At 46.0% G+C, this 26,167-nt stretch overlaps 1 protein-coding gene across 1 annotated transcript in view; it reads left to right on the top strand.

Moving 5' to 3' along the window:
- Nucleotides 1-25,340, top strand: part of PSMA1 (proteasome subunit alpha 1) — a 123,236-nt gene extending 97,896 nt beyond the window's left edge. Inside the window, exons 6-10 of the mRNA XM_030201041.1 lie at nucleotides 9,489-9,559; nucleotides 11,239-11,368; nucleotides 18,583-18,662; nucleotides 23,571-23,675; nucleotides 25,010-25,340. Coding sequence (XP_030056901.1) covers nucleotides 9,489-9,559; nucleotides 11,239-11,368; nucleotides 18,583-18,662; nucleotides 23,571-23,675; nucleotides 25,010-25,066 — 443 coding nt within the window. The 3' untranslated portion in view covers nucleotides 25,067-25,340. The remainder of the gene's footprint in view (nucleotides 1-9,488; nucleotides 9,560-11,238; nucleotides 11,369-18,582; nucleotides 18,663-23,570; nucleotides 23,676-25,009) is intronic.
- Nucleotides 25,341-26,167: the final 827 nt, after the last annotated feature.

Raw genomic sequence — 26,167 nt, 5'->3', positions numbered from 1 at the left:
ATTCACCTCCCGGTTTTGGAAGGCGTTATGTGCCGCCTTAGGAGTCAAGGCACATTTCTCGTCAGCCTACCATCCTCAGACTAACGGGATGGTGGAACGAATTAACCAGACCCTGAAGGGGTTCCTCCGAGCTTTTGTGAACAACCGCCAGGACAACTGGGTGGCACTCCTTCCTTGGGCAGAATTCGCCTACAATAATAGCCTACACTCAGCCTCCCAGCAGTCTCCATTCTCAGTGGTGTTTGGCCGGCACCCCCGGCTACCTCCGGCTATCTCCTCGGAACCAGATATTCCTCAGGTACAGCAGGTCCTGAATAGTATGCAGGACACTTGGAAAGTGGTCAGCGAGCAGCTGCGGAGGGCGGCTGCCAAGTACAAACTATACGCGGACCGCCGCCGACGCCCCGCTCCTGTATTCCAACCGAGGCAGAAGGTCTGGCTAAGCACCAAGCACCTGCGGCTCCGGCTGCCATCTCGACGGCTAGCGCCACGCTTCCTCGGACCCTTCTCCATTCAGGAACGGATTGGAACTGTCACCTACCGGCTTCGCCTACCCCGGTCTCTGCGGGTACACAATGCATTCCACGTGTCCCTCCTGAAACCATTTCAGAAGTCCCGCTGGCATCCACGAGGGGAGGCATCAGTGATTCCGGATTCTGAACCAGATCCTGAGTTTGAGGTTCAGGAGATTGTAGACTCCAAGTGGAAAAGAGGGAGACTGTATTACCTCATCTCTTGGAAACATTTTGGCCCAGAGGATAACTCATGGGAGTCGGATTCCAATGTACACGCTCCGGACCTAGTACAGGAATTTCATCTACGCTATCCACAGAAACCCGGACACCGGGCAGGAAGGGGGTCTTCCGGGGGGGATACTGTCCCGTCTTCCGCCGGGACCAACGCGCGCCTGCTCGCCGCTGGCGCCGGGGAACCATGGGACCTGGGGCCGCCAGGGATGGTCGGCCTTCGCCGCGTGTCCTTCGGTGGCCGGCCATCGCCCTCCAGAAGGGAAAGGCGGCCATTACCTTAGTCCGGCGGCAGAGGATCGCCGGTTGTTCCCGCTGGTGGCCGGCTTTCCAGTTCCGCTATGGAACCCCTGCAACATGGCGCCGGCGGTGGATAGCCGGCGTCTCTTCCGGTTGTGTGGCCAAGCAGGGGAAGCGGTGACTGGCGTCATCTGGGATTGGATACTGGAACGCTCATCCGCAGGAAGCACCAGCTGGGGCCCCACGCTAATGGGAAGGCCTACTTAAGTAGCAGCACTCCTCTTGGCCAGTGCTTCGGCTTCTCGTTCCCAAGAGCTCCGCATCGTTGGATGGAACTCTGTACCTTGCTATCAGACTCTGCCTGTCTCGACCACCGCCTGCTACTGACTCTCCTGGACCGCTGCCTGTCTCGACCACCGCCTGCTACTGACTCTCCTGGACCGCTGCCTGTCTCGACCACCGCCTGCTACTGACTCTCCTGGACCGCTGCCTGTCTCGACCACTGCCTGCTACTGACTCTCCTGGACCGCTGCCTGTCTCGACCACTGCCTGCTACTGACTCTCCTGGACCGCTGCCTGTCTCGACCACCGCCTGCTACTGACTCTCCTGGACCGCTGCCTGTCTCGAACACTGCCTGCTACTGACTCTCCTGGACCGCTGCCTGTCTCGACCACTGCCTGCTACTGACTCTCCTTGTTCACTGTCTGCTTCTTCCAGAAGCCTGTCCGCCCCCTGTTCCCGAAGCCCTGTAGGCTGCCCGTACCTGGAGGCTCAACTTCGGGGAATGGCGGCCTTCCCAGGCGAAGAGTGGGGGTGGGTCGGCTGTCCTCTTGAGAAGGGAGGGGTTTACTCCGCCGTCTCCGGCTGGATCCAAGAGCTCACACCCGTAATCTGCTCAACCTTTGGCGGAGCAAGACAGATCCATTCTTTCTGAACAGGATTCCTTTGTTTATCCCATGCATGTTTGAATTCCGTTACCGTTTTCATCTCCACCACCTCCCACGGGAGGGCATTCCAAGCATCCACCACTCGTTCTACCACCTTGCCATCTCCGGAAAAGGTTCGTTTGCGGATTAATACCTTTCAAATATTTGAACATCTGTATCTTCCTTGTCATCAAGCAAATGCAGCCATTACAGATGGGTTGTGTCCATCAACCAGCAGAGGGAGATAGCACACTTTTTTCAGTGCCTCATACCAGCTTGCTCCACTGCCTCTTTTCAGTATTCTCTATCTTCCCTAGCAGAGTGGCTGCAGCTTCCTCGAGCTCCATCTAAAATCTGCCTGGAGGTTGCTCCTGTGCTTTTGCCAGTTGTTAGCAGGGGTGTTGGAGGCAATAGCAGCTTCACTTTAAAGGCACATAGGTTCGCCTTTCTCCTGCCTTACCCATACATACCTCCGTGGATGTGGACACATTGCTTAGCTTTCCCTGTCCTTCCCCACCAACAGTGGATGCAGGCACATAGGTTCGCCCTTTCCTTGCCTTTCCCACTCACCTGAGACTCTGGAGTTGTATTTACCTCTGCTTTCCTCACAGCGTTAAAAAAAAAAAAAAAAAAAAAAAGCGCTTAGATGCTGGAACAGAGGTTTTTTTTTTTGCCTTTTTCTGTGGGACCGGAGCTGTGATACTCTGTCCAGTGAGGTACGAGTGTTTTCTGACTCCTCTGGGGTGGGCCCGCGATCGGGGCGATTTTGAATTTTACGGCCGTTTTCGGCGATGGCTGCGGAGACAGTAAAGCGCTGTTCCAAGTGTGGCAAGCGCAGATCAGCAGCGGGGCTCTGTAAATCGTGCTGTACAGACGTTAGAGCCGGCCCGAGCATGGCGAGCGACGATTCTTCGCGCTCTGAGCTGGCAGCGGGCGCCATTTTGAATTTACCACATGGTGCGACCTCCGCTGAGACGGAGAGTCCTGAGCCTGGGGGGAGGCCTCGGAGTGAGGCTGATATGGGAGCTACTAGCCCCAGCAGAGATCTGGGTGCCCAGGGTGAGTTTTTCTCCCCTGATTGTCTTATTAATGCATAAAGCATACATGCTTAAAAGAGCTCTTCCACAAAGCCGGGCATGGGCCTCTTCCAAGCCCCCCCCCCCCCCCCCCCCGGTGGATTCTAGCCCTGGTATGCCCTCTGAGGCGTTATTCCCTGATAATTGGCAGAATATGAAGCGCAGAAGGGCTCATTCCCCTTCAGAGAGTGCTGCAACCTCCATTTCCCCCCCCCCCCCCCCCCCCCCCCCCCCCCCCCCCCCGTGGTCGGGCTGCGAGGATTCGGAGGACTCTGGCAGGCCTTCATGGTCTGAGGAGCCAGAGTCTGGTGCAGAAGTGACTCAGGATCTGGACGATCCCTCCGCGGTGAGGATTTTCCACCGTGGTGAGCAGCCAGCGCTTATTTCTGTTGCCCTGCAGGTTCTCTCTATTGAGGACCCTGCCAGTGGCACAGCCTCCTCTGTGAATCCTAGGATGGCTAGTACCAAAAGCCTGCTCGAGCCTTTCCTTTGCTTGACTCCATTCAAGAGCTTATTTCGGCTCAATGGACTGACCCCGTAGGACCTTTGAAAGTTTCCAGGGCTATGGGCAATTATACCCTCTGAGTGAGGAGCATATGGCTCGCTTTGCTATGCCTAAAGTGGATGCCCTAGTCACAGCTGTGACAAAGAGAACTACCCTCCCTGTTGAAGGAGGTGTTGCCCTGAAGGATATTCAAGACCATAGACTGGAATCAGCACTTAAACGGTCATTTGAAATTGCAGGTCTCACTATTCGGGCATCTGCATGCAGTTGTTATGCTGCTAGAGCCTGCCTGGCTTGGTTGCAACAGGCAGTGGAACAGCCCGGTGTTGGAGCGGAGCCCTTTTCAGATGTGGCTCCGCGGATGGAGTCGGCCTTGTCCTTTCTTGCTGACTCCCTTTATGATATTGTCAGAGCTTCGGCTAAACACATGGCAGTAGCAGTGGTGGCTCGCCGTCTTCTTTGGCTACGGCATTGGGCGGCGGACATGGCCTCTAAGCAAAGGTTGGTGAAGTTTCCCTTTCAAGGCCTTCTCCTGTTTGGTGAGGAGTTGGAAAAAATTGTGAAGGGCCTGGGTGAGGCTAAACCCCAGCGCTTGCCCGAAGATAGGCCTCGGCCTTCCTCTAAGGGTGCGGCGGTCCACTCCTCTTACAGACCTCGCTTCCGTGAAGCTCGAAGGTACCGCCCGGGGCGTTCTGCTGGGTTCACTTCTCGTGTCCGTTTTCAGCAGAGGAACTCCTTTCGCTCGGACAAACGTTCCACAGCCACTGGCTCAAGGCCTGGAGTTCAGGGGCGACCGTCTCAATGATGGTGCGCCGGCCCTGTCCTCGAGTCCTGTCATTGGAGGACGTCTTTCCCTCTTTGCCGAGGAGTTGGGCCAACATTTCCTCAGATCAGTGGGTCTTGGACCTGATCAGAGACGGTTAAAGAATAGAATTCGACGCCCCTGTAAGAGACGTGTTTGTGGAGTCCTGATGCGGTTCTGCCGCCAAACGGGCGGCGGTAGAGGAGACTTTACAAGGTCTGATTCAGATAGGGGCCGTGTCCCCGGTACCTCCCGCCGAACACGGCTGCGGCCACTACTCCATCTACTTTGTGGTGCCGCGAAAAGGAGGGTCTTTTCGCCCTATTCTGGGCTTAAAAGAATTAAACAAGTCCCTGAGAGTGCGGCATTTTCACATGGAAACCCTGCGCTCCGTCATTGCGGCGGTACAGCCAGGAGAGTTTCTCACGTCTTTGGACCTGAAAGAAGCTTACTTGCACATTCCAATTTGGCCCCCGCACCAGAAGTTTCTGAGGTTTGCGGTGATGGGAAAGCATTTCCAGTTCCGGGCCTTGCTTTTTGGCCTCGCCACAGCTTCCCGCACCTTTTCGAAGGTTATGGTGGTAGTAGCTGCCTTTCTAAGGCGAGAGGGTATTCGGGTTCACCCGTACTTGGACGACTGGCTCATTCGAGCAAACTCTGCTGCAGAGAGTCAGCATGTAACAACCAGAGTGGTCTCAGTACTTCAATCTCTGGGCTGAGTCGTCAATTTGGCCAAAAGTCACCTGACCCCCTCGCAGTCTCTAGAATATTTGGGGGCCAGGTTCGACACAGCCTCGGGGTATGTGTACCTACCCGAGCAAAGGCGGTGCAAGCTTCAGAATCAGGTCCGTCTGCTCCTGAGGATGCCCCGCCCGCGAGCTTGGGACATTGTCCAGCTGCTTGGATCGATGACGGACACCATGGAACTGGTGCCCTGGGCGAGAGCGCACCTGAGACCTCTACAGTATGCTCTACTCCAAAGATGGTCTCCAGTATCTCAGGATTACCAGTGCAGACTCTCTTGGCTCCCTGCGGCCCCTGACTCGGCATGGAGTGGTGGCTCTCAGACAGCATGCTGCGGCGAGGCATGCCGCTGGTGCTCCCCGATAGGTGCCTAGTGGTGACAGATGCCAGTCTGAAAGGCTGGGGCGCACATTGCAAGGGGAAGCATGCCCAGGGTCTATGGACACCCGAGGAGTCGGAGTGGTCCATCAACCGCCTAGAGTTGAAAGCAGTGTTTCAGGCGCTTCTGGCCTTTCAAGTGACCCTGGAAGGATTGGCTGTCCGAGTGATGTCGGACAACACGACAGCAGTGGCCTACATAAATCGACAAGGCGGCACTCAGTGCAGCGCTCTAGCCGCGCAGGCCGAACAAATTTGCCACTAGGCCGAGCTGCATCTACAGTTTCTGTCGGCAGCTCACATTGCAGGTCGAGGCAACGTGCAAGCCAATTATCTAAGCAGGCATCAGATCGATCCAGCTGAGTGGGAACTTGCAGACGAAGGGTTTCTGCAGATATGTGCCAAGTGGGGCAAGCCCGTGATGAATCTAATGGCGACAAGCACCAATGCCAAAGTCCCGTGCTTCTTCAGCAGACGGAGAGATCCTCGCGCGGCGGGGTTGGATGCCTTGGCTCAACCCTGGCCTCCGGGCCTACTGTATGTGTTTCCTCCGTGGCCCTTGATAGGGCGAGTGCTCCTGCGGATTCGGCTGCATCCAGGAGAAGTGGTTCTCGTCGCCCCGGATTGGCCCAGGAGGCCTTGGTATGCGGACCTCCGACAGATGCTTGTAGAGGATCCCCTTCAGTTACCTCTGGTTCCGCACCTGTTGTCACAAGGTCCGGTGACCATGGAGGACGCCGGCCGATTTGGTCTTATGGCCTGGCGATTGAGAGGGCGCAATTGAGAGGCAGAGGCTATTCCAATAAAGTAATTACCACTCTCCTGCAAGCCTGCAAGCGTTCCACTTCTGTGGCTTATGCCAGGATTTTGCGCCAGTTTGAAGTCTGGTGTGCTTCCAGAGAGATCACACCCCTGCGGGCTCCTGTCTCGCCGATTCTGGACTTTTTGCAGGATGGTGTACAAAAAGGCTTGGCCTATAAATCCCTGCGGGTGCAAGTAGCAGCGTTGGCCTCCCTGCGTGGCAAGGTTGAAGGCGTGTCTTTAGCTGCTCATCCGGATGTGGCACGGTTTCTTAGAGGGGTGCTTCGGCTCCGTCCTCCCGTGAGTGCACCTTGTCCAGCTTGGAACCTGGGGCTAGTGCTGAAGGCCCTTTGAACCGCTTCAGAGAACGATTTGACACTGAAGGCCGTCTTGTTAGTGGCCATTACTTCGGCGAGACGGGTGTCAGAGCTCCAGGCGCTGTCCTGTAGAGACCCTTTTCTGCAGTTTTCAGAGTCCGGGGTCACGGTTCGGACCGTGCCTTCCTTCTTGCCTAAGGTGGTTTCAGCGTTTCACCTAAACCAACCTATTTTCTTGCCCTCCTTTGTCGAGGAGGAGTTTCCAGAATCTTTTGGGCAATTGCACCTGTTGGACGTGCGCAGGACTCTGCTGCAGTATCTGCGAGTTACTAACTCTTTCAGGACCTCTGATCATCTGTTTGTTTTGCTATCAGGTCCTCGCAGAGGGTCTCCAGTGTCTAAAGCCACTATTGCCCGCTGGCTTATTTGCTTGCTGGCCGGCCTCCACCTGATGCCTTTAAGGCGCATTCCACTAGAGGAATTTCCTCTTCTTGGCCTGAAACTGGAGCACTCTCTCTTCAAGAGATTTGCAGTGCAGCAACATGGGCTTCTAAGCTCTCTTTTGCCCGACATTACAGGCTGGATGTGGCTGCCAGGAGGGACGCACATTTTGGAGCGCAAGTGCTAGCGCGTGGTGTGGCTTGTTTCCACCCTATCTAGGGATTGCTTTGATACATCCCATCTGTAATGGCTGCATCTGCTTGATGACAAGGAAGGGAAAATTAGGTTCTTACCATGATAATTTTCTTTCCTTTAGTCATAGCAGATGCAGCCATGATCCCTCCCTGTCTGATGCTATCTGCTGTAAATCTATTTCAGGTTCTGTTCGTGTTTCCTGGAGTTCCGTCCTTGGGAGAAAGTCGGAAAACAGTCTTCAGGATTCTTGTTCAATTAAAGGAGGATGACTTAATTCCCTCCAGTTTCATGTTTTGGAGGATGAGTTTATTCCCTCCGGGAGGATGAGTTTATTCTCTCCAGTTATGTCTCAGTGGAGGATGAGTTTATGCCTTCCGGGAGGATGTTTCATTCCCTCCATTCTGAGTTAATGCCCTTTGTTGTAGGGCCATCGTTCGCTGTGAGGAAAGCTCATGTTATTCCCATTGCGGTTTGCCATTCTGCTTTGGAAGCTTCAAATACTGAAGAGAGGCAGTGGAGCAAGCTGGTATGAGGCACTGAAAAAAGTGTGCTCTCTATCTCCCTCTGCTGGTTGATGGACACAACCCATCTGTAATGGCTGCATCTGCTATGACTAAAGGAAAGAAAATTATCACGGTAAGAACCTAATTTTCCCATATCACCCCTGTTTCTCCTTTCCTCCAGGGTATACATGTTTAGGTCAGCAAGTCTCTCCTCATAAGTCTTGTATCGCAAATCCCATACCATTCTTGTAGCATTTCTTTGCACCACTTAAATTCTTTCTACATCCTTAGCAAGATATGGCCTCCAAAACTGAACACAATACTCCAGGTGGGGCCTCACGAATGCTTGTAAAGGGGCATCAACACCTCCTTTCTTCTGCTGGTCACACCTCTCTATACAGCCTAGCAACCTTCTAGCTACAGCCACCGCCTTGTCACACTGTTTCGTCGCCTTCAGATCCTCAGATACTGTCACCCCAAGATCCCTCTCCCTCTCTGTACATATCAGACTCTCACCGCCTAACACGTACGTCTCTCGTGGATTTCTACTATCTAAGTGCATCACTTTGCATTTCTTCAAATTGAATTTTAATTGCCAAACCTTAGACCATTCTTCTAGCTTCTGCAGATCCTTCTGCAGATTCTTCTAGCTTCTGCAGATCCTTTTTCATGTTTTCCACTCACTCCCGAGTGTCCACTCTGTTACAAATCTTAGTATCATCCGCAAATAGGCAAACTTTACCTTCTAACCCTTCGGCAATGTTACTCACAAATATATTGAACAGAGTCGGCCCCAGCACCGATCCCTGAGGCACTCCACTACTCACCTTTCCCCTCTTCCGAGCGAACTCCATTACCCACCACCCTCTGGCGTCTGTCCGTCAACCAGTTCCTAATCCAGTTCACCACTTCGGGTCCTATCTTCAGGCCTTCCAGTTTATTTAAGAGCCTACTGTGGGGAACCGTGTCAAAAGCTTTGCTGAAATCTAAGTAGATTACGTCTATAGCACGTCCATGATTCAATTCTACGGTCACCCAATCAAAGAATTCAATGAGATTTGTTTGGCATGATTTACCTTTGGTAAACCGATGTTGTCTCGGATCTTGCAACTTATTGGCTTCCAGGAAACTCACTATTCTTTCCTTCAGCATCACTTCCATTACTTTTCCAATAACCAAAGTGAGGCTTACCGGCCTGTAGTTTCCAGCTTCTTCGCTATCACCACTTTTGTGAAGAGGGACCACATCCGCCGTTCTTTAGTGTGTTTGGTTTTTAAGGGTTTTATTTATTTATTTTAAAGGGTTTTTTTGCAGGTTTCGTGCACTAATCCTTAAAAACCAACGCATTCATTTTGCAATTAGTGAGTCATACAAAAATAAACTAGTATAGCACGCTTCATATGTGTGGGTGCATTATACCAGTTTATTTTTACAAAAACACGCAATTTGCATACGTTATACTTGTGTGTATATTATCCCCTAGATTCTGTATGTGGCGACTAAAGTTGTGTGCGCATATTGGCGCACATAGCCAGTTTTCATGTGCAACTTAATGAACCAATCAGCATCAATACTTTGCTTCTAACAACCAATAATTGGCATTAATTGGGAGTTCTGCACATGTATTTTTTTTTTTTAATCTGATTCTGGATTTTATAACTCTAAAAACTTGAAGGATGTGTAATGTTTTGTGTTTTTTTTTTTTTTTAATTATGTGAGGTACACTGTAAGAACTTACAACAACATAACAGTACAACAGCCAACAAATTATACGTTTTTGGCACCTAAATTCCTTAATTTATAATCTTTCAAGAAACCCAAATACCAACACAGCGCTATGGTAGAAGACCATATGGTGTGGGGCTACTTATTGCAGGTTATGATGTAAGTATGTTTGCCCTCCTAATCTACGAGCAGTAGTATATTTATTTTATAATGTCAGGTGAACTGATTTCAAGATGAAACCTGTTCGTTCCATCCTGTGGTCTCTGTGGTTGTTCCCCTTGAGTTAATTTCCTTAATCCTTTCCCAAGGTATTTTTATATTTATGCATAACTTGTCCTATATAATAATTCTCACCTTCAACGTTCTGACTTACCTGGGACCGTGGCTCATTCCGAGTTGGTCTGCTAGGCTCCGTAGCTCAGGCTGACATCACCGTAGCCATTATGATGTCAACTTCAGAACCCGGGGGGGGGGGGGGGGGACATGCCTCACAGCTGATCCATGTCCAGAGGAGGGTCGCTGGACATGAGTGGCTGGAGGGGGGGCAGGGGAGAGAGAAGGGTGGCTAGGGGGGGGGCAGGGGAGAGAGGAGGGTTGCTGGACATGGGTGGCTGCAGGGGAGAGAGGAGGGTGGCTGGATATAGGTGGCTGCAGGGGGTCGCTGGACATGGGTGGCTGGAGGGGGGCAGGGGAGAGAGGAGGGTCGCTGGACATGGGTGGCTGCAGGGGAGCCGAGGAATGCCTTGCTAGCGCCCTTTTCATTTGTCAGAAACAGGCCTTTTTTTACTAGTTTTTATATACTAGCACATCAATTAGCTTTATGCAGTTTACAGAGTAAATTACACAAATCAGCATAAATAAACCACATAATTAAAACGAAAAAACACTTTGGAAAAACAAACTCTCAAAGAAAGATATAAGTTTTTAAAATAATAATTTCAAAGAAATTCTAAATTTCTTAATAGGATGTGAGTAGCCCTGTATTTTCAATTCGTCTTGAATGTCCATGCCCAACTCCAGGAGAAGTGAGGAACTGAGTTCAATTCCCACTTCAAGCACAGGCAGCTCCTTGTGACTCTGGGTAAGTCACTTACCCTCCATTGCCCCATGTAAGCCGCATTGAGCCTAAAGTGCGGGGTACAAATGTAACAAAAATAAAAATAACTCCTTTCCCCCCTACCTCAGCCATAGGCTATAAATTAAATAGAAGAATAAAATATATTTTAATCACAAATGCTTATCTCAAATGGTGGGGGATAAATCCTAATTAGTCAGGATGCACCAATTTGGGGCAGACCCCATGCAGTCTAGCAGCCAATATTTTGGCTAGAATTTTTACAGTTATTTTCAAAAAGAAATGGGCCTGTGTAAGCTGCATGAGGAGGGATCCTTGCCTCCTTTTGGTATAATTGCAATGGTGGTCAAACTCAGTGGCTCCTTTAGCACATGCTAAATGCTAAGAAGCCCAAAATAGGCTTCTTTAGAAGCTGACCGAATTTCACTTTTGGATTTGATTCTGTCTCATGTGGACTCCAGCCCTCATTCCCTGGCATGTAGGAAACTGCCAATGCTTTCCATTCCATCCATCTGGGCATATAAAATGGGATACTGTAAGAAACAAAGAGCTCACATACAGCCAGACCACATCTCAGAAAAAAGCAACTTCAATATGCATAACTCTAGGGTTCCTTAGTGCGCATGCCAAGTTTCAGGTCTCTGGGTTGCAGTGTTTGAGCTGTGACCGTGATAAACACATTTCTTTTACTACAGATAAACCTAAAACAAACAAAACTGTTTACCTGTAATATAGTTGTCAACTGTATACTTTGTTCATTTAGGATATGGGTCCTCACATCTTCCAGACCTGTCCATCTGCAAACTATTTTGACTGTAAAGCTATGTCTATTGGAGCCCGTTCGCAGTCTGCTCGCACATATTTGGAGAGACACATGACTGAGTTTTCCGATTGTGAGTGGCATCCTTTATCTCTCTATTTCAGTAACAGCAATGTTCTCAGGTTTAAGGATTTCCCTTTTTTAATAAGGAATAGGTACTTGAAAAGGCAGGCTTTTAGAAAGGTATGATAAAATATTTTAGTAAATATCAACATATATTGAACTATCCAGCATACTAAAGTGATTCAAAATGCTTGTTACCGTGAAACATTGCCAGATAGCATGGCTTAGGCTATTTAAAGTACAAAGAGAGCATGGTTCAAAGTCACCTCACATAGAGGTGTATTTTCAAAGCAATTAGACTTACAAAGTTCCATAGCAACCTATGGAACTTTGTAAGTCTAAGTGCTTTGAAAATGAGCCCCATAGTGAAACAGCAGTGATATGTGCATGTTAATTACTCTTTCCTGTATGAGTTGAATAGAGTAAATTAGCAAATGGCATTCTCCTTGATAGAATGGGTTTGGGTTGGTTTTTTTTTCCCCCATGGGAAATGTATTTTTGACTGTAGTATGTGACTTGTGGTTTCTGATTTAAAGTATCTATTTCATGCTCAAATTTTAAAAAGAGAAACCATTTTGGCTTAGTACTAGAACTCTGTGCTGTCAGGGTACTAGATTCAAGATTAGTTTGGGCCAGTTGTGACAAGCAGTTTTAATTTTAAAAATGAAGTATCTTGACTAGTGTTTCCATCTGCAATGGGTATGCATGAGATCTGTTGGCAACTCCATCTCATACATACTCATTGCAGTAATCTGAAAAGCCAGCTGGCTAAGTGTACTTCCAGGAGACGAACGGGAAACATTTACCATTTACCTAGAGAACATGCATCATGTGGATTAATGGATTCATTACAGGACATTGCCTGTGTTAATGGTACCCTTATAGAGTACCCCTCCTTGAATTTGTCATAGAGGGCTCCAGACTAGTCTCACAACCAGTGATATAGCTAGACCTACCAGTTGGGTGGGCCGATAGTTGAGTGGACCTTACAAAACTTCTTATCCTGGATCTCTCCTCTTCTCCTCCGCCCCAGATCCAGCATTTGCACCCTGCCCATGGCCCTGCAACCCCCCCCCCCCCCCCCCAATCTACATCTTTGCCAATGCAGCAGTAATACACACCTGCTGCCTATGCCAACCTCAAAGGCTTCCCTCTGCCATGGCCTGATAGAGAGGAAACAGGAAGTGATGTCAGTGAGTTCAGGACCTGACAGAGAGAAGCCTGCAGAGATGACACAGGCAGCGGATGTGCATCACTGCTGTGCCAGCGTAGATGCTGAGGTAGACTGGGAGGGGAGGGGGTACAAATGCTAGATCTGGGGACAGAAGATAGGGGAGCGATGTAGCTGTCTCTGAACATTTTGGCCTGAGCCAAGAATGGGTGGGTCTTTTCCCACCCAAGTTCATCAGTAGCTACGCCATTGCTTAGGATTGGTGTCTTTTTTTTTTTTTTTTGTAAATCTGTTTCTCCAAGGACAAGCAGGCTCCAATATTCTCCCAAGTGGCTGACACCGATCCACGTCGCCCAGTCCGGTATTTTGCCAAAGTAAAAAGTAGGGCTTTGTAGAGCATGAGTGCTTTCCCATTCATCGCGCGAATGCGGTCTCCTCAGTTCTCCTTTTTTTTTTTTTTTTTTTTTTTTTTTTTTTTTTTACACGTGAGAAGGTGCGCCTTTTCAGCCTTTCCTCGGTTCTCTTTTTTTTTTTTTTAACGCATTAGGAGAGAAGGTGCACGTTTTCAGCCTTTCCTCACTTGCCTGGTTCAAAAGAGTTTTTGGTGCCTTTCAGCTGTTCTTTTTTTCCTCATTTTTTGTTATTTTCTCCCTTTAAACCTGTCCTTTTATTTTCTTAGTTGTATTTTGCCCAGGTTTGTTTCCTTCTTTTTCAACGTCATACGACGGTTTTTTAGGCCTCTACTCTGGTCGGGTTCTTTCTTTTTTCTGTGCCTTTCCCCTTTTTAGGCACCATCGAGTCATTTAATTTGGCCGATTAGGTTTTCCCATCCATTTGCATGAAGACTCCCAGTGACTTCAAGCGCCGTACCCAGTGCAATCGGACGATCTCAGGAAAGGGCACCCATTCTTGGTGTCTGCAGTGTCTTGGGCCTGACCATAGTCCTGCTCACGGTGTTCTCTGTTTCTGCATGAAGAAGAGGCTCAAGAAGAGTATATTTTTGGAGCCAAGTTAGGTTCCTTGACGTTGGTGTCGACATTGAGCATCACATTGGGAGCGTCGGTAAGCATGGCTGTTTTGAGACACTGGGAGCAGTGAAGCATCGAGTGGGTCTCCACCTGTCTCGAGGCCTCCTGCTGTGCAGGCCCCCTGGGACCGTCCATTGTCGGACCTGACCCCAAGGCGACGTGAGGGTTTGACGTTCTCGTTGGCACCGAAGAGCCTGGGTGACATGCTTCAGGTGAAGGCCAAGAAGCATCATTGGTCACCCTTGATATTTTGTGCTGGGAGCTCCAGAGCGTCGAAGGATTCAGCACCTGAGAAGTGTCGGCACTGGGAGGACCACTCTCCTCCATTCAGAAGGTGCGACTTGTCTCCAAGCAGCAGATATCCTGCTCCCGTATCGACTCCCAGCGGTTCTGCAACCAGCGCCTCAGCCGGCACCCCAGCTTTTTCCGATGTCAGCCCTTGAAGAGCGAATCTGGGCCTTGCTTCCTGAGTTGGTGCATGGCCTTATGCAGCGATGTTCATCGGTTTTGTGGGGTGCTTGTACATGCCATACCTCCCACTTTGGCCCTGCCAGCCTTCAGCCTATGGTGGGGCTTCTGATGCTGGCGCAGCTTGCGGCACCGGTATCTACTGCCATCCAAGCTAGCACCTCTTCGACGTCAGTGAAGGAAGCTTCACCAAGGTCGAGACGGGAGCCTGCTTCTTGACACCGCTCCTGAGGACATAGATCCTCGGCACCGAGACAGGTTTGGTCTCGGACGTCCTATAGGGAGATACTGTCTGACACCGAGGAGGAGCAGTTCTGGGTCTCAGATCCTAGATATTTTTCCTCAGATGAGTCTTATGGGATCCCCTCTGAACCCCCCCCCCCACCACCTGAAAGGAGACAGTCTCTGATGGAGAGCCTGAGACTTTCATTCCCATCCTTTGTAAAGGAAATGGAGGATGAGCCCAGGGCCAAGTTGCTTGAGGTCCTGGATTATACATCTCTTCCTAAGGAGACTGTGACTGCACCCATCCATGAGGTACTCAAGGAAGTCCTCATCAGGAACTGGGCGTCCCCTCTGTCTGTCCCTGTCGTGCCCAAGAAGATAGACACCCAGTATTGGATCCACAGTGAACCTGGGTTTGTAAGGCCTCGGTTGTCTTACGATCCCTTGGTGGTGGAGTTCGCTGTCAAAAGAGCCAGGACTATGCCTCGGCGCCTCCAGGCAGAGAAGCTAGAACCCTGGATTCTTTTGGGAGGAAGATGTACCAGGCTTCAGTGCTTATCTCCTGTATACAGACAGCTGTCAGACTTAGTGGATACATTGCCACTGGAGCAGGCCGAGCCTTTTCGCCAGTTGGTCAAGCAGCAGAAGGCATGTCAAAAGTTCTTGGCCAGGGGCACTTAAGACACTTTTGATGTGGCATCCAGGATATCTGCTCAAAGTATAGCAATGCGCAGACTCTCATGGCTGTGTGTTTCTGACTTGGAACATTCTGTTTAGCAGAGGTGGGCGGAAGCTATCAAAACCTCTTTTAAACCTTGCTAAGCTAACTGCTTTTACTACATTCTCTGGCAACAAATTCCAGAGTTTAATTACATGTTGAGTGAAGAAATATTTTCTCCAATTTGTTTTAAATTTACTGCATTGTAGCTTCATTGCGTGCCCCCTAGTCCTAGTAGTTTTGGAAAGAGTAAACAATCGATTCACGTCTACCCGTTCCATTGCACTCATTATTTTATAGACCTCTATCTCCCCTCAGCCACCTTTCCTCCAAGCTGAAGAGCCCTAGCCACTTTAGCCTTTCCTCACGGGGAAGTCGTCCCATCCCCTTTATCATTTTTGTTGCCCTTCTCTGTACCTTTTCTGATTCCACCATATCACCAGAACTGCACACAATATTTGAGGTGCGTTTTGCACCATGGAGCAATACAAACACATTATAACATCCTCAATTTACTTAAAGGCCAGAGATTATCCCAAAAACTATGTCCAGAGCCAGATCTAAAGTAAGATGTTGTTAATTGAAAGGCTAATGCAGTTTTCCTGCCCCCTAGTTGCACCCCCTCCCCCCCCCCTTTTTGATAGCCAGGGGTTCAGTAAAAAATAGGAGAGGAGACGGGGGGGGGGGGGGGCATCCCTGTCTGGTTCCTCTTTGCAGTTCAAAGGGAGGTGTCGGCGTCCTGTTTATCAGAAGATGTGCAGAATCTTCATATATAGTGCCTGAACCCAAGCAGGAAACCTACCCACTAGACCATAATGTTCCATAACCCAAAAAGCATATTCTCAGGAAATGCTATTGAATGCTTTCTCCATATCCAACCCCACAATTGCTGCTGTTCTGCCACTCCCCCTATGGATGTTCAACACTCCGAGCACTTTCATTGGACTCATTCAGGCATAGAGCCCTGGTACAAAACCCACTTCATCAGGGTGTATAAGCTGAGGAAGGATTGCATTAAGATTTTGGGCTAGTGTCACTGCCATCGGTTTCTTGTCTTGGTTCAGCAGAGAAATAAGTCTATAATTCCCCACCTACCCTGGATCCTTTCCCAGTTCGGAGAGTAAAACCACATAAGCCAAATTTATGTATGTATGCATTCTTGTATACCACTGTTACCCCAAAACAAATATTGGTTCAAAGTGGCTTACAAGTTACGTTTTGGTGGAGTTACAGTAGTGTTGTGCAATGGAGAGGGCATCTATAGTTCATGTGGTTATTCATAGAGTTTTTGAAGAGGAAAAGGTAGTGGTAGCTTTTGAGTTGAGTTGTAGAGTTTTGGTGATGTTTGTTCATATAGTTTTTGAAGTGGATTTGACAGGAAGGTGACGATATCTTTGTGATTAGCTATAGAATTTTTTGAGGTTTTCATTTCTTTTCTGAATTGGAGGAGATTTGTGATGCTCCTTATGGTTTTTCGTATCAAACCCTGGTGGCTAAATCCTGCTGTGTAGATAATTTTGTAGATGGGTAGATGTAGTTTTTGCAGTTGGGTAGATGTAGGAGCAGGTTGTTTCCATTTGCTGGGCTGGCATTTCTTGAGGATAGTTCAATCATGTTAAGCATATATTCAAGTGCCATTCCAAATAGTATCTTGACGATTAGGGTGCTCGCTTTGAAAAATATTCTTGCCTTGAGTGGTAGCCAATGTAGTGCTTCAGGCAGTGGGGTTGCTCTCTTGTATTTCGATTTCTTGAAAATCAGTCCTGCCCTCTCTTCTCTAAATCTGTAATCCAGCCACTGCATACCTCATCTACACTCATCACCTGGCAGTCCCCTTTCACTCCTACCATGAATCTCCCATTCCATCCCCCAGCTCAAATGATCCCATTTCTTCCTCAAATAGCAGCATAAAAGGATAACAAACAAGCAGACAAGCAATGAAGCACAGTGAACTGCAAAGATATTGTTCCATTTTTAAAAAACAACCAGCTCCTGCCGCTTAGCTGCACAAATGACATGCCTTATTTCTTTTAACTGGGTCCAGCTGCATGCCCACCACTATTCCGTTGCATTATAGCCTCACTAGGTGGAATCATCCATTTTTAAATCTTTAGGTGTCTGAAGCCGGTCATCTCTACTCCCAATCCACTCTGCTCTGCATGACAAGAAGTCCATGTGCATAAAACATTCTTATAGGCATTTTCATCCCAAATGGTCTTCTTACTACCAATAAAGCTCCTAAAACAGAAGCTGCAGAAATAGAAAACAAAAAAAAGTTCAGTGCACCACAGCCATGTGAACATCCATGCAACAGTACCAATGCGCAACATGCAAGCAGTGAGTACTGGGGAAGCAGAATGCTTTAAAATATATTATGATGACTTGAGCAAGGTGTTCAGAAAAGTTTCACTTACTCCGCAGTTTGCAGGATTACAGTCTTGTCGGCATGCCAGACTCGTAATTTTGCCGGGAACGCCAGAGCGAACTGCATTCCTCTCCTGTACAGCACCGAGCAATGCAGGACCATCAGCTTCTGTTGAGCCACCACACAGGCCGAGTAGTCGTTAAAAAGCAGGAGCTTTGATACCTCATACTCCATCGGACCCACTTCTGTATGCTCGTAGCAGCACTTTTCTCCCTTCAGTTCACAAAATGGGCAGTTGCCAGTCGGGGTCTGTTTTGATCCCATAGTTTAGCCTCAATCCAATGAGCCCGATTTAGGTGTAAATTATTCCTCCACTGCCCATTTTCTTGTTCCTCAAAATTAGTTTGAAGGTCAGTTGGACATCCGCCAGATGCTGTGCCATGTTAATATCTTCTCGCTCTGAAACCCTTTCCACTTCGGAGATTCTCCTGCTTGTTGAGTCAAACTTTTCATTCAGTTCATTACTGGCTGACTGTAATTTATTTAGACTGTCCACCAAAGCAGCTGAAACCGATTATGTAATTTCTTGCATCCAGTTCCTCACAGAGACTGTGAACGCTGCCGGCTCCAGCGCCATCTTTGCCATAAGGGATTTACATTTATCTTTTAGACCTTTTGCAATCCTGATCATACCAGGGTGTTCAAACCAAAAAATGCAGCCATGGTGGAAAAGAGCTCAAGCTCCTCTCATCTCCACCTTGTAGAGCGTCAATCAAATAGAGAAGAGATTTAGCAGATTTTAGGAGAATCAAAAACAGAGCCTCACTCCTCTCACGTCTGCTCAGGGTGGCTGCCATCTCATAATCCCAGGACTGGTGTCTTGGCTAAACATCTGTATTTTATTCATGGGAAGAAGTTGACATGGCCAGTCTGGTTATTTTTACCTTTTTGTAGGGAGCAAAGCTAAAATGCCTGCCCTGAAACAAAGTAGCACCAATGCTCTATGAGGTTATATATACTTTCATAATTGACCAGAACTAATCACTGAGTTATCAAAATAGTATTGACAGAATATAATTTTTTACTGCAGTTCTGTGTTGCAGCTGTAGTGTCTCATAATATTTTCATGCAGTTATTTGCTTGGAGAACATCAGGATTTAGCTGCCACAGAAGCTACTTCCGTTTCCCCTGGCAGGTTTTCTGAAAATTCTGTAAGAGAAGCTAATTTTTTGTTGTTGTTAATTTAAAGGCAGTCTGAATGAATTGGTTAAACATGGTTTGCGTGCCTTGAGAGAGACACTTCCTGCTGAACAAGACCTGACTACAAAGGTAAAATTCAGTATATCTCCAAATCTGTATTATAATTGATTCAACTTAAGGTCCTGATGCTCAAAAGTAAATGGGAGAGGCCATTAGACCAGACTAGCATCCACATTTACCTGCGCAAAATGTTCAGAGGACCCGGAGCGCAGGAACAAACGAGTGTGCAGACCAACAGTGCAAGTAGAATGCTAATGTAGTCAAGCTCATGAAAATGAGGTCATTTTGTATTCCGCCCCAATGAGAAAAGAGCGCCCAAAACAAAACTGCCTTACCGCTGCAGAAAATAATGCCAGTTCAGAGCAGGCGTTAGGGGTGTTGGAAGAGAGGATTTCTCATGATCCTTTCTTCAAAGTATGCCGGTTTTGATTGCTTTTGAAAGCAGAAAAAAGCCCGTGCGAGCCCGTAAGCACTGGTCATGAGAAACTAATATGAGCAAGTCACAGCAGACCCAAAAGTGAAAGCACCCATTGGTGTCTGTTTCCCGTGCATAAATATAAGTGTGAAAACTTAAAAAAAAAAATGTAGAAAGCTTATTTTTCAGGCCGCAGAAAAGACACTAATGTATGCTTCACATTTGGGTTTTTGCCAGGTGCATGCACACAGGAGCCAAGCTTACCACGGAACTCAGCTGCGCTTGTGCCAAGCACAATCCCCCAGCCAAACTCCCTAATGCTCAACGTTATGAGTGTGCCTATATTTGCATCTCATTAGCGTTGAGTGTTAGGGAGTTGTTTTTCTGAGCTGTTCCGGCAGTATTTATGGTGCTGTTTGGAACAGTGTTGGAATTTTGAGCATCTGGGCCTAAGTGCTGTACCAGAGAAATAATTGGATAGATGGAATTAGTCTCTTCTATAGATGGGTGACCACTTCACATAACAAATAATGGCCTCCATAATCAGGATGTGATAAAAACTACTCTGAGTTTACTTTGTTCTTGTGAGAAAAATTAACAGGAGCAAATATTATTTAAAATCCAGAAAACCATTATTGATTTATATAGAACAATACTAAAAAAAAAAAACCCCACAAAAAAAGGGGAATTAAACTATACTGTCGGTTCATATCATGCCATTGTATTAGAAGGCCCAAGGCCAAAACTGAGGAAAAATAATTTCTGGAAAACGAAGACTGCACAGTAACTATGCAGGGACATTCGACTCGCCTAACTTGGCTTTAATTTCTTCCAGAAGGGATAGGGCAAGGCGGTTGGATGTGAGAGTTCATAAAAAAATATATCTTATGGATAATTTCAGACAAAATGGAGTTTCCTATTGCAGTACTTTAGGTCTGTAGTGAGGCATTAGCTCCTGTTCTGGTTCAGGAACATAGGAATAGCCATACTGGGTCAGACCAATGGTCCAGTATCCTGCTTCCAGCAGTGGCCAATCCAGGTCACAAGTACCTGGCAGAAACCCAATTAATAGCAACATTCCATGCTACCAATCCCAGGGCAGGTGGTGGCTTCCCCCTTGTCCATCTCAATAACAGACTATGGACTTTTACTCCTGGAACTTGTCCAAACCTTTTTTTTTTTTTTTTAAACCCAGATACACTAACTGCTGTTACCACATCCTCCTGCAGCGAGTTCCACAGCTTAACTATTCTTTGAGTTAAAATAAATACTTTGAAAAAAATATTTCCTCCTATTTCCATGTAATTTCATTGAGTGTCCCCTGGTCTTTGTACTGTTGAATACTAACCCCTCTGTTTACTAAGCCGTTCTGAATGGGCTGTGTTGGCATTGCTGCATGGCTTAGTAAACAGGGGGGAGTAAATCTGTTTTTCTCTCCCCCCCCCCCCCCCCCCCCAAAAAAAAAAAAAAAATTCTATGTACTCTGTCTCTGTGTGAAGCTTGAAGTTCACAATATTGAAATGGAAACTTTCGTCCCTTTTTTTTTTTTTTTCCTTCAGAGCTCCAGTTACACTGGAGCTGTACATCACTCCCTCTCACCCTCCATTAAAGCATAATGTAACGTTTCTTACCACACACCTTAATTATACTCCACTTTATTATACAAATTCAAATTGTAATTAATCATAGAAAATTCAGTATGTTGAATCTTAAATTTTAGTTTTTACAGCTGCCAGATGTTTTCTATAATCTGCTAAATCAGCTTCAAGTGCCTATTTTTTCCAGTAGATTCTTCCAAGATTGTTTTCTCGTGATTTCTTTTGGTAATCAAATGTTGAATAAATAGAGGTATCCATTTCTAAAAGTAGAATCCAAATTGTTTTAAACTATATTGTTGAACCTCTTTAGTATGATATCATTAATGGCTATGCAATCAATTCAGAAAAAATAATGTAATGGCATCTTCAGAATATATTGAGCCCCTATGTGTTTCCTGAAATTTATTTATTTTTTTATTTTTGTTACATTTGTACCCCGCGCTTTCCCACTCATGGCAGGCTCAATGCGGCAGGCAATGGAGGGTTAAGTGACTTGCCCAGAGTCACAAGGAGCTACCTGTGCCGGGAATCGAACTCAGTTCCCCAGGACCAAAGTCCACCACCCTAACCACTAGGCCACTCCTCCACTCTATTTATAAAACACTTCAAGATTTGGTTCAAAGTCAGCTATGTCAAAGTTATCTCTGCTGATATGTAGAGTTCTCTTTAATACTGTATGCCTTTAAGTAATAAAATTATTTTAAACCAAGTTACCACACTATTTGAAGGGTAGGATGTGTCAGAATCCTAAGGCTTTTTAAAGTTGACAAAGAGATTTCTTGCTGGGTTTACTCAGTGGGAATTATGAGAGTAGAAGTATCACTGGTTGGTCCTGAAGTATCATATGTCAAACAAGCAGAAGAACTCATGCATTCTTCCCCTGAAGCAAGATAGTAATTTAATTGGTTTACTTCTGGATTGGTTAGAATCCTTAAAATGCCCCATCCCCAATGGAATCAAGTGGCAGGGCATCAACACCCACCAAAATGGGGTTTTTTTTGTAGGTTCTCTATCTCAGCTGGATGGTCAAGAAGAGATGGTACGTGACCAGGAACATGCTTTGATCTTAGCCAAAATATTTAAGAATCATTAGGCTATCAATTACATTTTAACACAGAGGGGCTGATGGAAGAAACCTTGCTTTAGAGCCAAAATTGAGAGAAAATGTTTTTAGGAAAATGAAGACTTCACAGCGCATTCACCCTAACTCTCAGGTTTAATTTTCTGCAGCTTTGGAAGGTCACGGAAAGGATAGGGTGAAGTAAGAGTTAATACCAAAATTTCGCTCCCCAATGAAGTAACCAAAGAGTGTGCATCACCTTGCACTTGCTCACATTAAATGTCATCCACCATTTAGCCGCCCAGTCTCCGTCTCGTAAGGTCCTTCTGTAATTTTTCACAATCCTGTCGCGAGTTAACGACTTTGAATAACTTTGTGTCATCAGCAAATTTAATTACCTTGCTAGTTACTCCCATCTCTAAATCATTTATAAATATATTAAAAAGCAGCGGTCCTAGCACAGACCCCTGAGGAACCCCACTAACTACCCTTCTCCATTGTGAATACTGCCCATTTAACCCCACTCTGTTTCCTATCCTTCAACCAATTTTTAATCCACAATAGGACATTTCCTCCTATCCCATGACCCTCCAGTTTCCTCTGTAGCCTTTCATGAGGTACCTTGTCAAACGCCTTTTGAAAATCCAGATACACAATATCAACCAGCTCCCCTTTGTCCACATGTTTGTTTACTCCTTCAAAGAATTGAAGTAAATTGGTCAGGCAAGATTTCCCCACACAAAAGCCGTGCTGACTTGTTCAGTAATCCATGTCCTTGGATGTGCTCTGTAATTATATTTATATTTAAATTATATTTAATTTTTGCCATAGACTATACCCTGAGCTTCCACAGAAAAACAGGTGTAGTATTTATGCAGATTCACAGAAAACAGCTTTATCAATTAAATATAAGTGGTATGCCGCACTGTCAGCTTTTTCTCTTTTTTTGGGGGGGAGGGCTGTAGCAGTGTAAGCAAGGTGTGGGTGCAGAGCCTTAACAGACACACTCAGATGGATACAAACTACTTCATTTATATTCAAAAGAATGTTAAAGCCTGTTCCCTTCATAGGGATGAGAAACTTAAGAATTAAAGCCCTGTTTACTAAGCAGCGCTAAGGGCGCATTAGCGTTTTTAGCACATGCTGATTAGCATGTGCTAAACGCTAAGTCACCCATAGGAACATATGGGCGACTCTTGCATTGAGCATGTGGTAAAAATGCTATCGCGGCTTAGTAAACAGGGACCAAAGTCTCTTGGCATGCAGTTATAATCTTCTTGTAGCCCTGTCCCTGATAGGGCCCCACAATCTGAGTGCACTAGTTTTTGTCTTCAAGGTTAGTCAAAGCCAGGCCTGACTCTAGCCTGGCCTCCAGGAGTAGGATTTCACAAGAGTCCAAAGTACAACATGGTTTTTCTGCCTTAAGCTTCTACTGCTTACCTATCTGGTGAAGGCATATGCTAGAAGTCGTCTTTTGCCTTCCTGGTCCTCCCTGAACCACTCATCCACATTCTGTCTTGACTAAGCCACTCCCTTTCTGCTTTGTTCTGTAGGATTTAAGGTAGCTGTGTGAGGGAGTGTTGAAGGGAACTGATAACTTACTGTACAGACATGAAGGGGCATCTTCACAAAACTCGGATTTTCTCTAGTTTAAATGGATACAAAGTTTAACTTGGACAAGAATTCCCAAGTATTCAAAAAGCAAATGGTAATTGAGAAACAGTTTGTTGTGGAGGAGAATGTGATCCAGTGCATTAGGACAGAATAAAGTAAATAATCACGAGAGATGATTCCCTAAACTAGATTGGCAAAGTTCATCCAGATTCTTCCTGGCTCAAGAAGTAGCTGACTTAACAGAAGAATTCAAAGTTAACTTTTCTAACTCTTTAAACTGTGCTCTCCAGAATGTTTCCATTGGGATTGTTGGTAAAGACATGGAGTTCACCATATATGATGATGATGATGTGGCCCCTTTCCTGGAAGGTCTGGAAGAGAGACCACAGAGAAAGGTAACAAATAACATACTTGGATATATAGAATATATCAATGTAATGCTTGGAGACTTGACCGTCTTAGGTTACACATTCATGTTTTTGTCAGTGTTAATAGTGTTGACTGAAACGAAATAAATGAAAAAAATACATCACTATGCATGTTGCATAGAAGTTTGCTGCCATTCAGCAAATAAGAGAAGTGGTTTATAGTTCTCATTGAAGAAACTGGTAAAAAAAAAAATTATAATGGCTTCCATAAGTAAAGACCTGTTCAAAATGTCAAATAGCTATTCCTATAGAAGTGTTTTCTGTTATAAGAACTTGTTTGTTTATGCTAAGGGTTTATCTAAAATAGGAATCTACTTGACCAGATAAAGTCCAGGAAGCAATAGTTGGCAGTATCTTAGCCCAATTGGGGATCCAGAAAGGAGAAATTACCTTACCACAGTCAGGATTTGGGGTTGAAGAAGAGGATTCTTTGATCCCATCAGAGCCTGTCAGGCAGCAGCAGGGCTAGTGGTGGGGGGTGGGAATAGAGGGATAAGCAGGAGAGGGGAGTAAGAAAGCATACAAGAGATGGAGGGGGAAAAGAGCAGGTTGATGTAGTGATCACTGGGGATGGAGGGGGAAAAGAGCAGGTTGATGTAGTGATCACTGGGGATGGGTGGGAAAAGAGGGATGAGCAGGGGTGAAGGGGGAGAGTGAGAAGACAGACAGGAGTGGGGAGAGAAGAAACACATACCACTGGGGTTGGGTGAAGTGTAATGGAGAAAAATAAGAGCGCTGAAGGTTTTGGAAGGAAACAGGATACTGGGCTTGATGGACCTTCGGTCTGTCCAGTATGGCACTTCTTATCTTCTTGAGGAGAGAGAGGACTGTACTTGAGTGGATTTGTTTGTCATTATTGGATGTTGGATAGGGAGGACTTGTGAACAAATTCAATTTAGGGAACTATGAAATATTTTTTGTACTATTTACTGCACTGATAAGTAAAGATTTAATGGCTACACAGTTGTTATATGATTTTAATACTTATGTTGCACTATTATCCTGATGGACGCGCATACAGGCAGATTTTTGGCAGTTTACAAACTTGGACCATTGTCCATGTCTGATGTGGCACATAAGCTTCCTGCTTAGTATGTTCTTGTGAGTTGAATAAGTATCAGGTTTCTGGGGCAGCAGAGTGACACATTGTTTACACTTATTTTCCCAAACACTGTTGCTATCCTATATAAAATGTAAATTACAAGGAGACTTGTCGAACCTCACTCTTTTCAGGACATTATTTTAGATTAGAGCTATAGCTCTCTTATTTTAATAATTTCCTTTTTTAATCTTTCCACAAGCCTGCTCAACCTCCTGAAGAACCTGCAGAGAAGGCCGATGAACCAATGGAGCATTAACTATCTACAAACAATACACAACCTCACTGGAACATTCATCGAAATGCATTTGATCTATACTTTGAAAAAAATGCAAAGTGTAATCATACATTTTAGGGAGGCCATTCCTGAAAAGAGAGCCTCTTCAAATTATCTCGGTTTCAATTAGGCACATTTTCTTCCTCAGAAATCCAAATGTTCATTTTTTTGAAAAATGTAGAATATTGCTACTGTTTTGTATGAAGATCGTATTGTCTGAAGATGACTGTGGAATAAACTTTTTCTTGAAACATTTTCAGTTCTTTCATCACTTATTATAAAGAACAGTGATGTGATATATGAGAACTATTCGTGTGCTGTTTTATGCTAATCAGTTTCTAAACCTCATATATGCACATTATTTTTGTTTTGGAGCTTCTTTGTTATACCAAGTTATTTTCACATTTTCAGAGCCGCAGGTAGCAAGAACTGCCTGCCAGTTATGGTCTCCAATAATATTAATACCTAAAACTGAAGTGCAGTTACTCGCTACTGTTTGCTCTGTGATTTGCCATGTCATTTCAGAGTGGTTTGCTAGACATTTTGTACCCAGTTATCACATGATAAAACAATTTAATCATTTCTTCAGCTGACATCAGGTAGCCAGCAAAGTCAGTGTCCAGTGAGGTCAGTTACTTGTCTGTAAGCATCAGAGAAACTATCACACCCTGGGCTTCACGTTCTATTATGACTTGTTTTTAAATTAAAATAAATTGTGCAGTAAAATAATAAATAACAGCCACACTGTCATCCTTGGTCCTTGTGGTGGCTTAGTACTTAAGCTTAAGAAATGGTGGGATTAACAAATATTAAGCTGTAAAATGGATAGACAGAAATGCCAGCTGATAAGAACTAAATGTTGGCCTGCTTCTAGTAGAGAGAGGTCATAAGCGTCAACAAGAGATCTGTAGTTACTGTGACATTTCTGAGTGGCAGAGAGAACTCAAAATAAAACCCACATTTCTCTGAATGATGAACAACTTTTTCTGCACAGAACATTTCTATCCTCTATAAACTCATCCTTGGGCCACCTGATTTACCATTTCTCAGGTGTACTGCTTCAGCCAGACTTCTCTGCTGCCA

This window comes from Microcaecilia unicolor, chromosome 4 (genome assembly GCF_901765095.1).
Source record: "Microcaecilia unicolor chromosome 4, aMicUni1.1, whole genome shotgun sequence".
In the NCBI taxonomy this organism is placed as follows: domain Eukaryota; kingdom Metazoa; phylum Chordata; class Amphibia; order Gymnophiona; family Siphonopidae; genus Microcaecilia; species Microcaecilia unicolor.
Note: the sequence above shows the minus strand (reverse complement) of the source record. Positions and strands in the feature narration are given on the sequence as shown.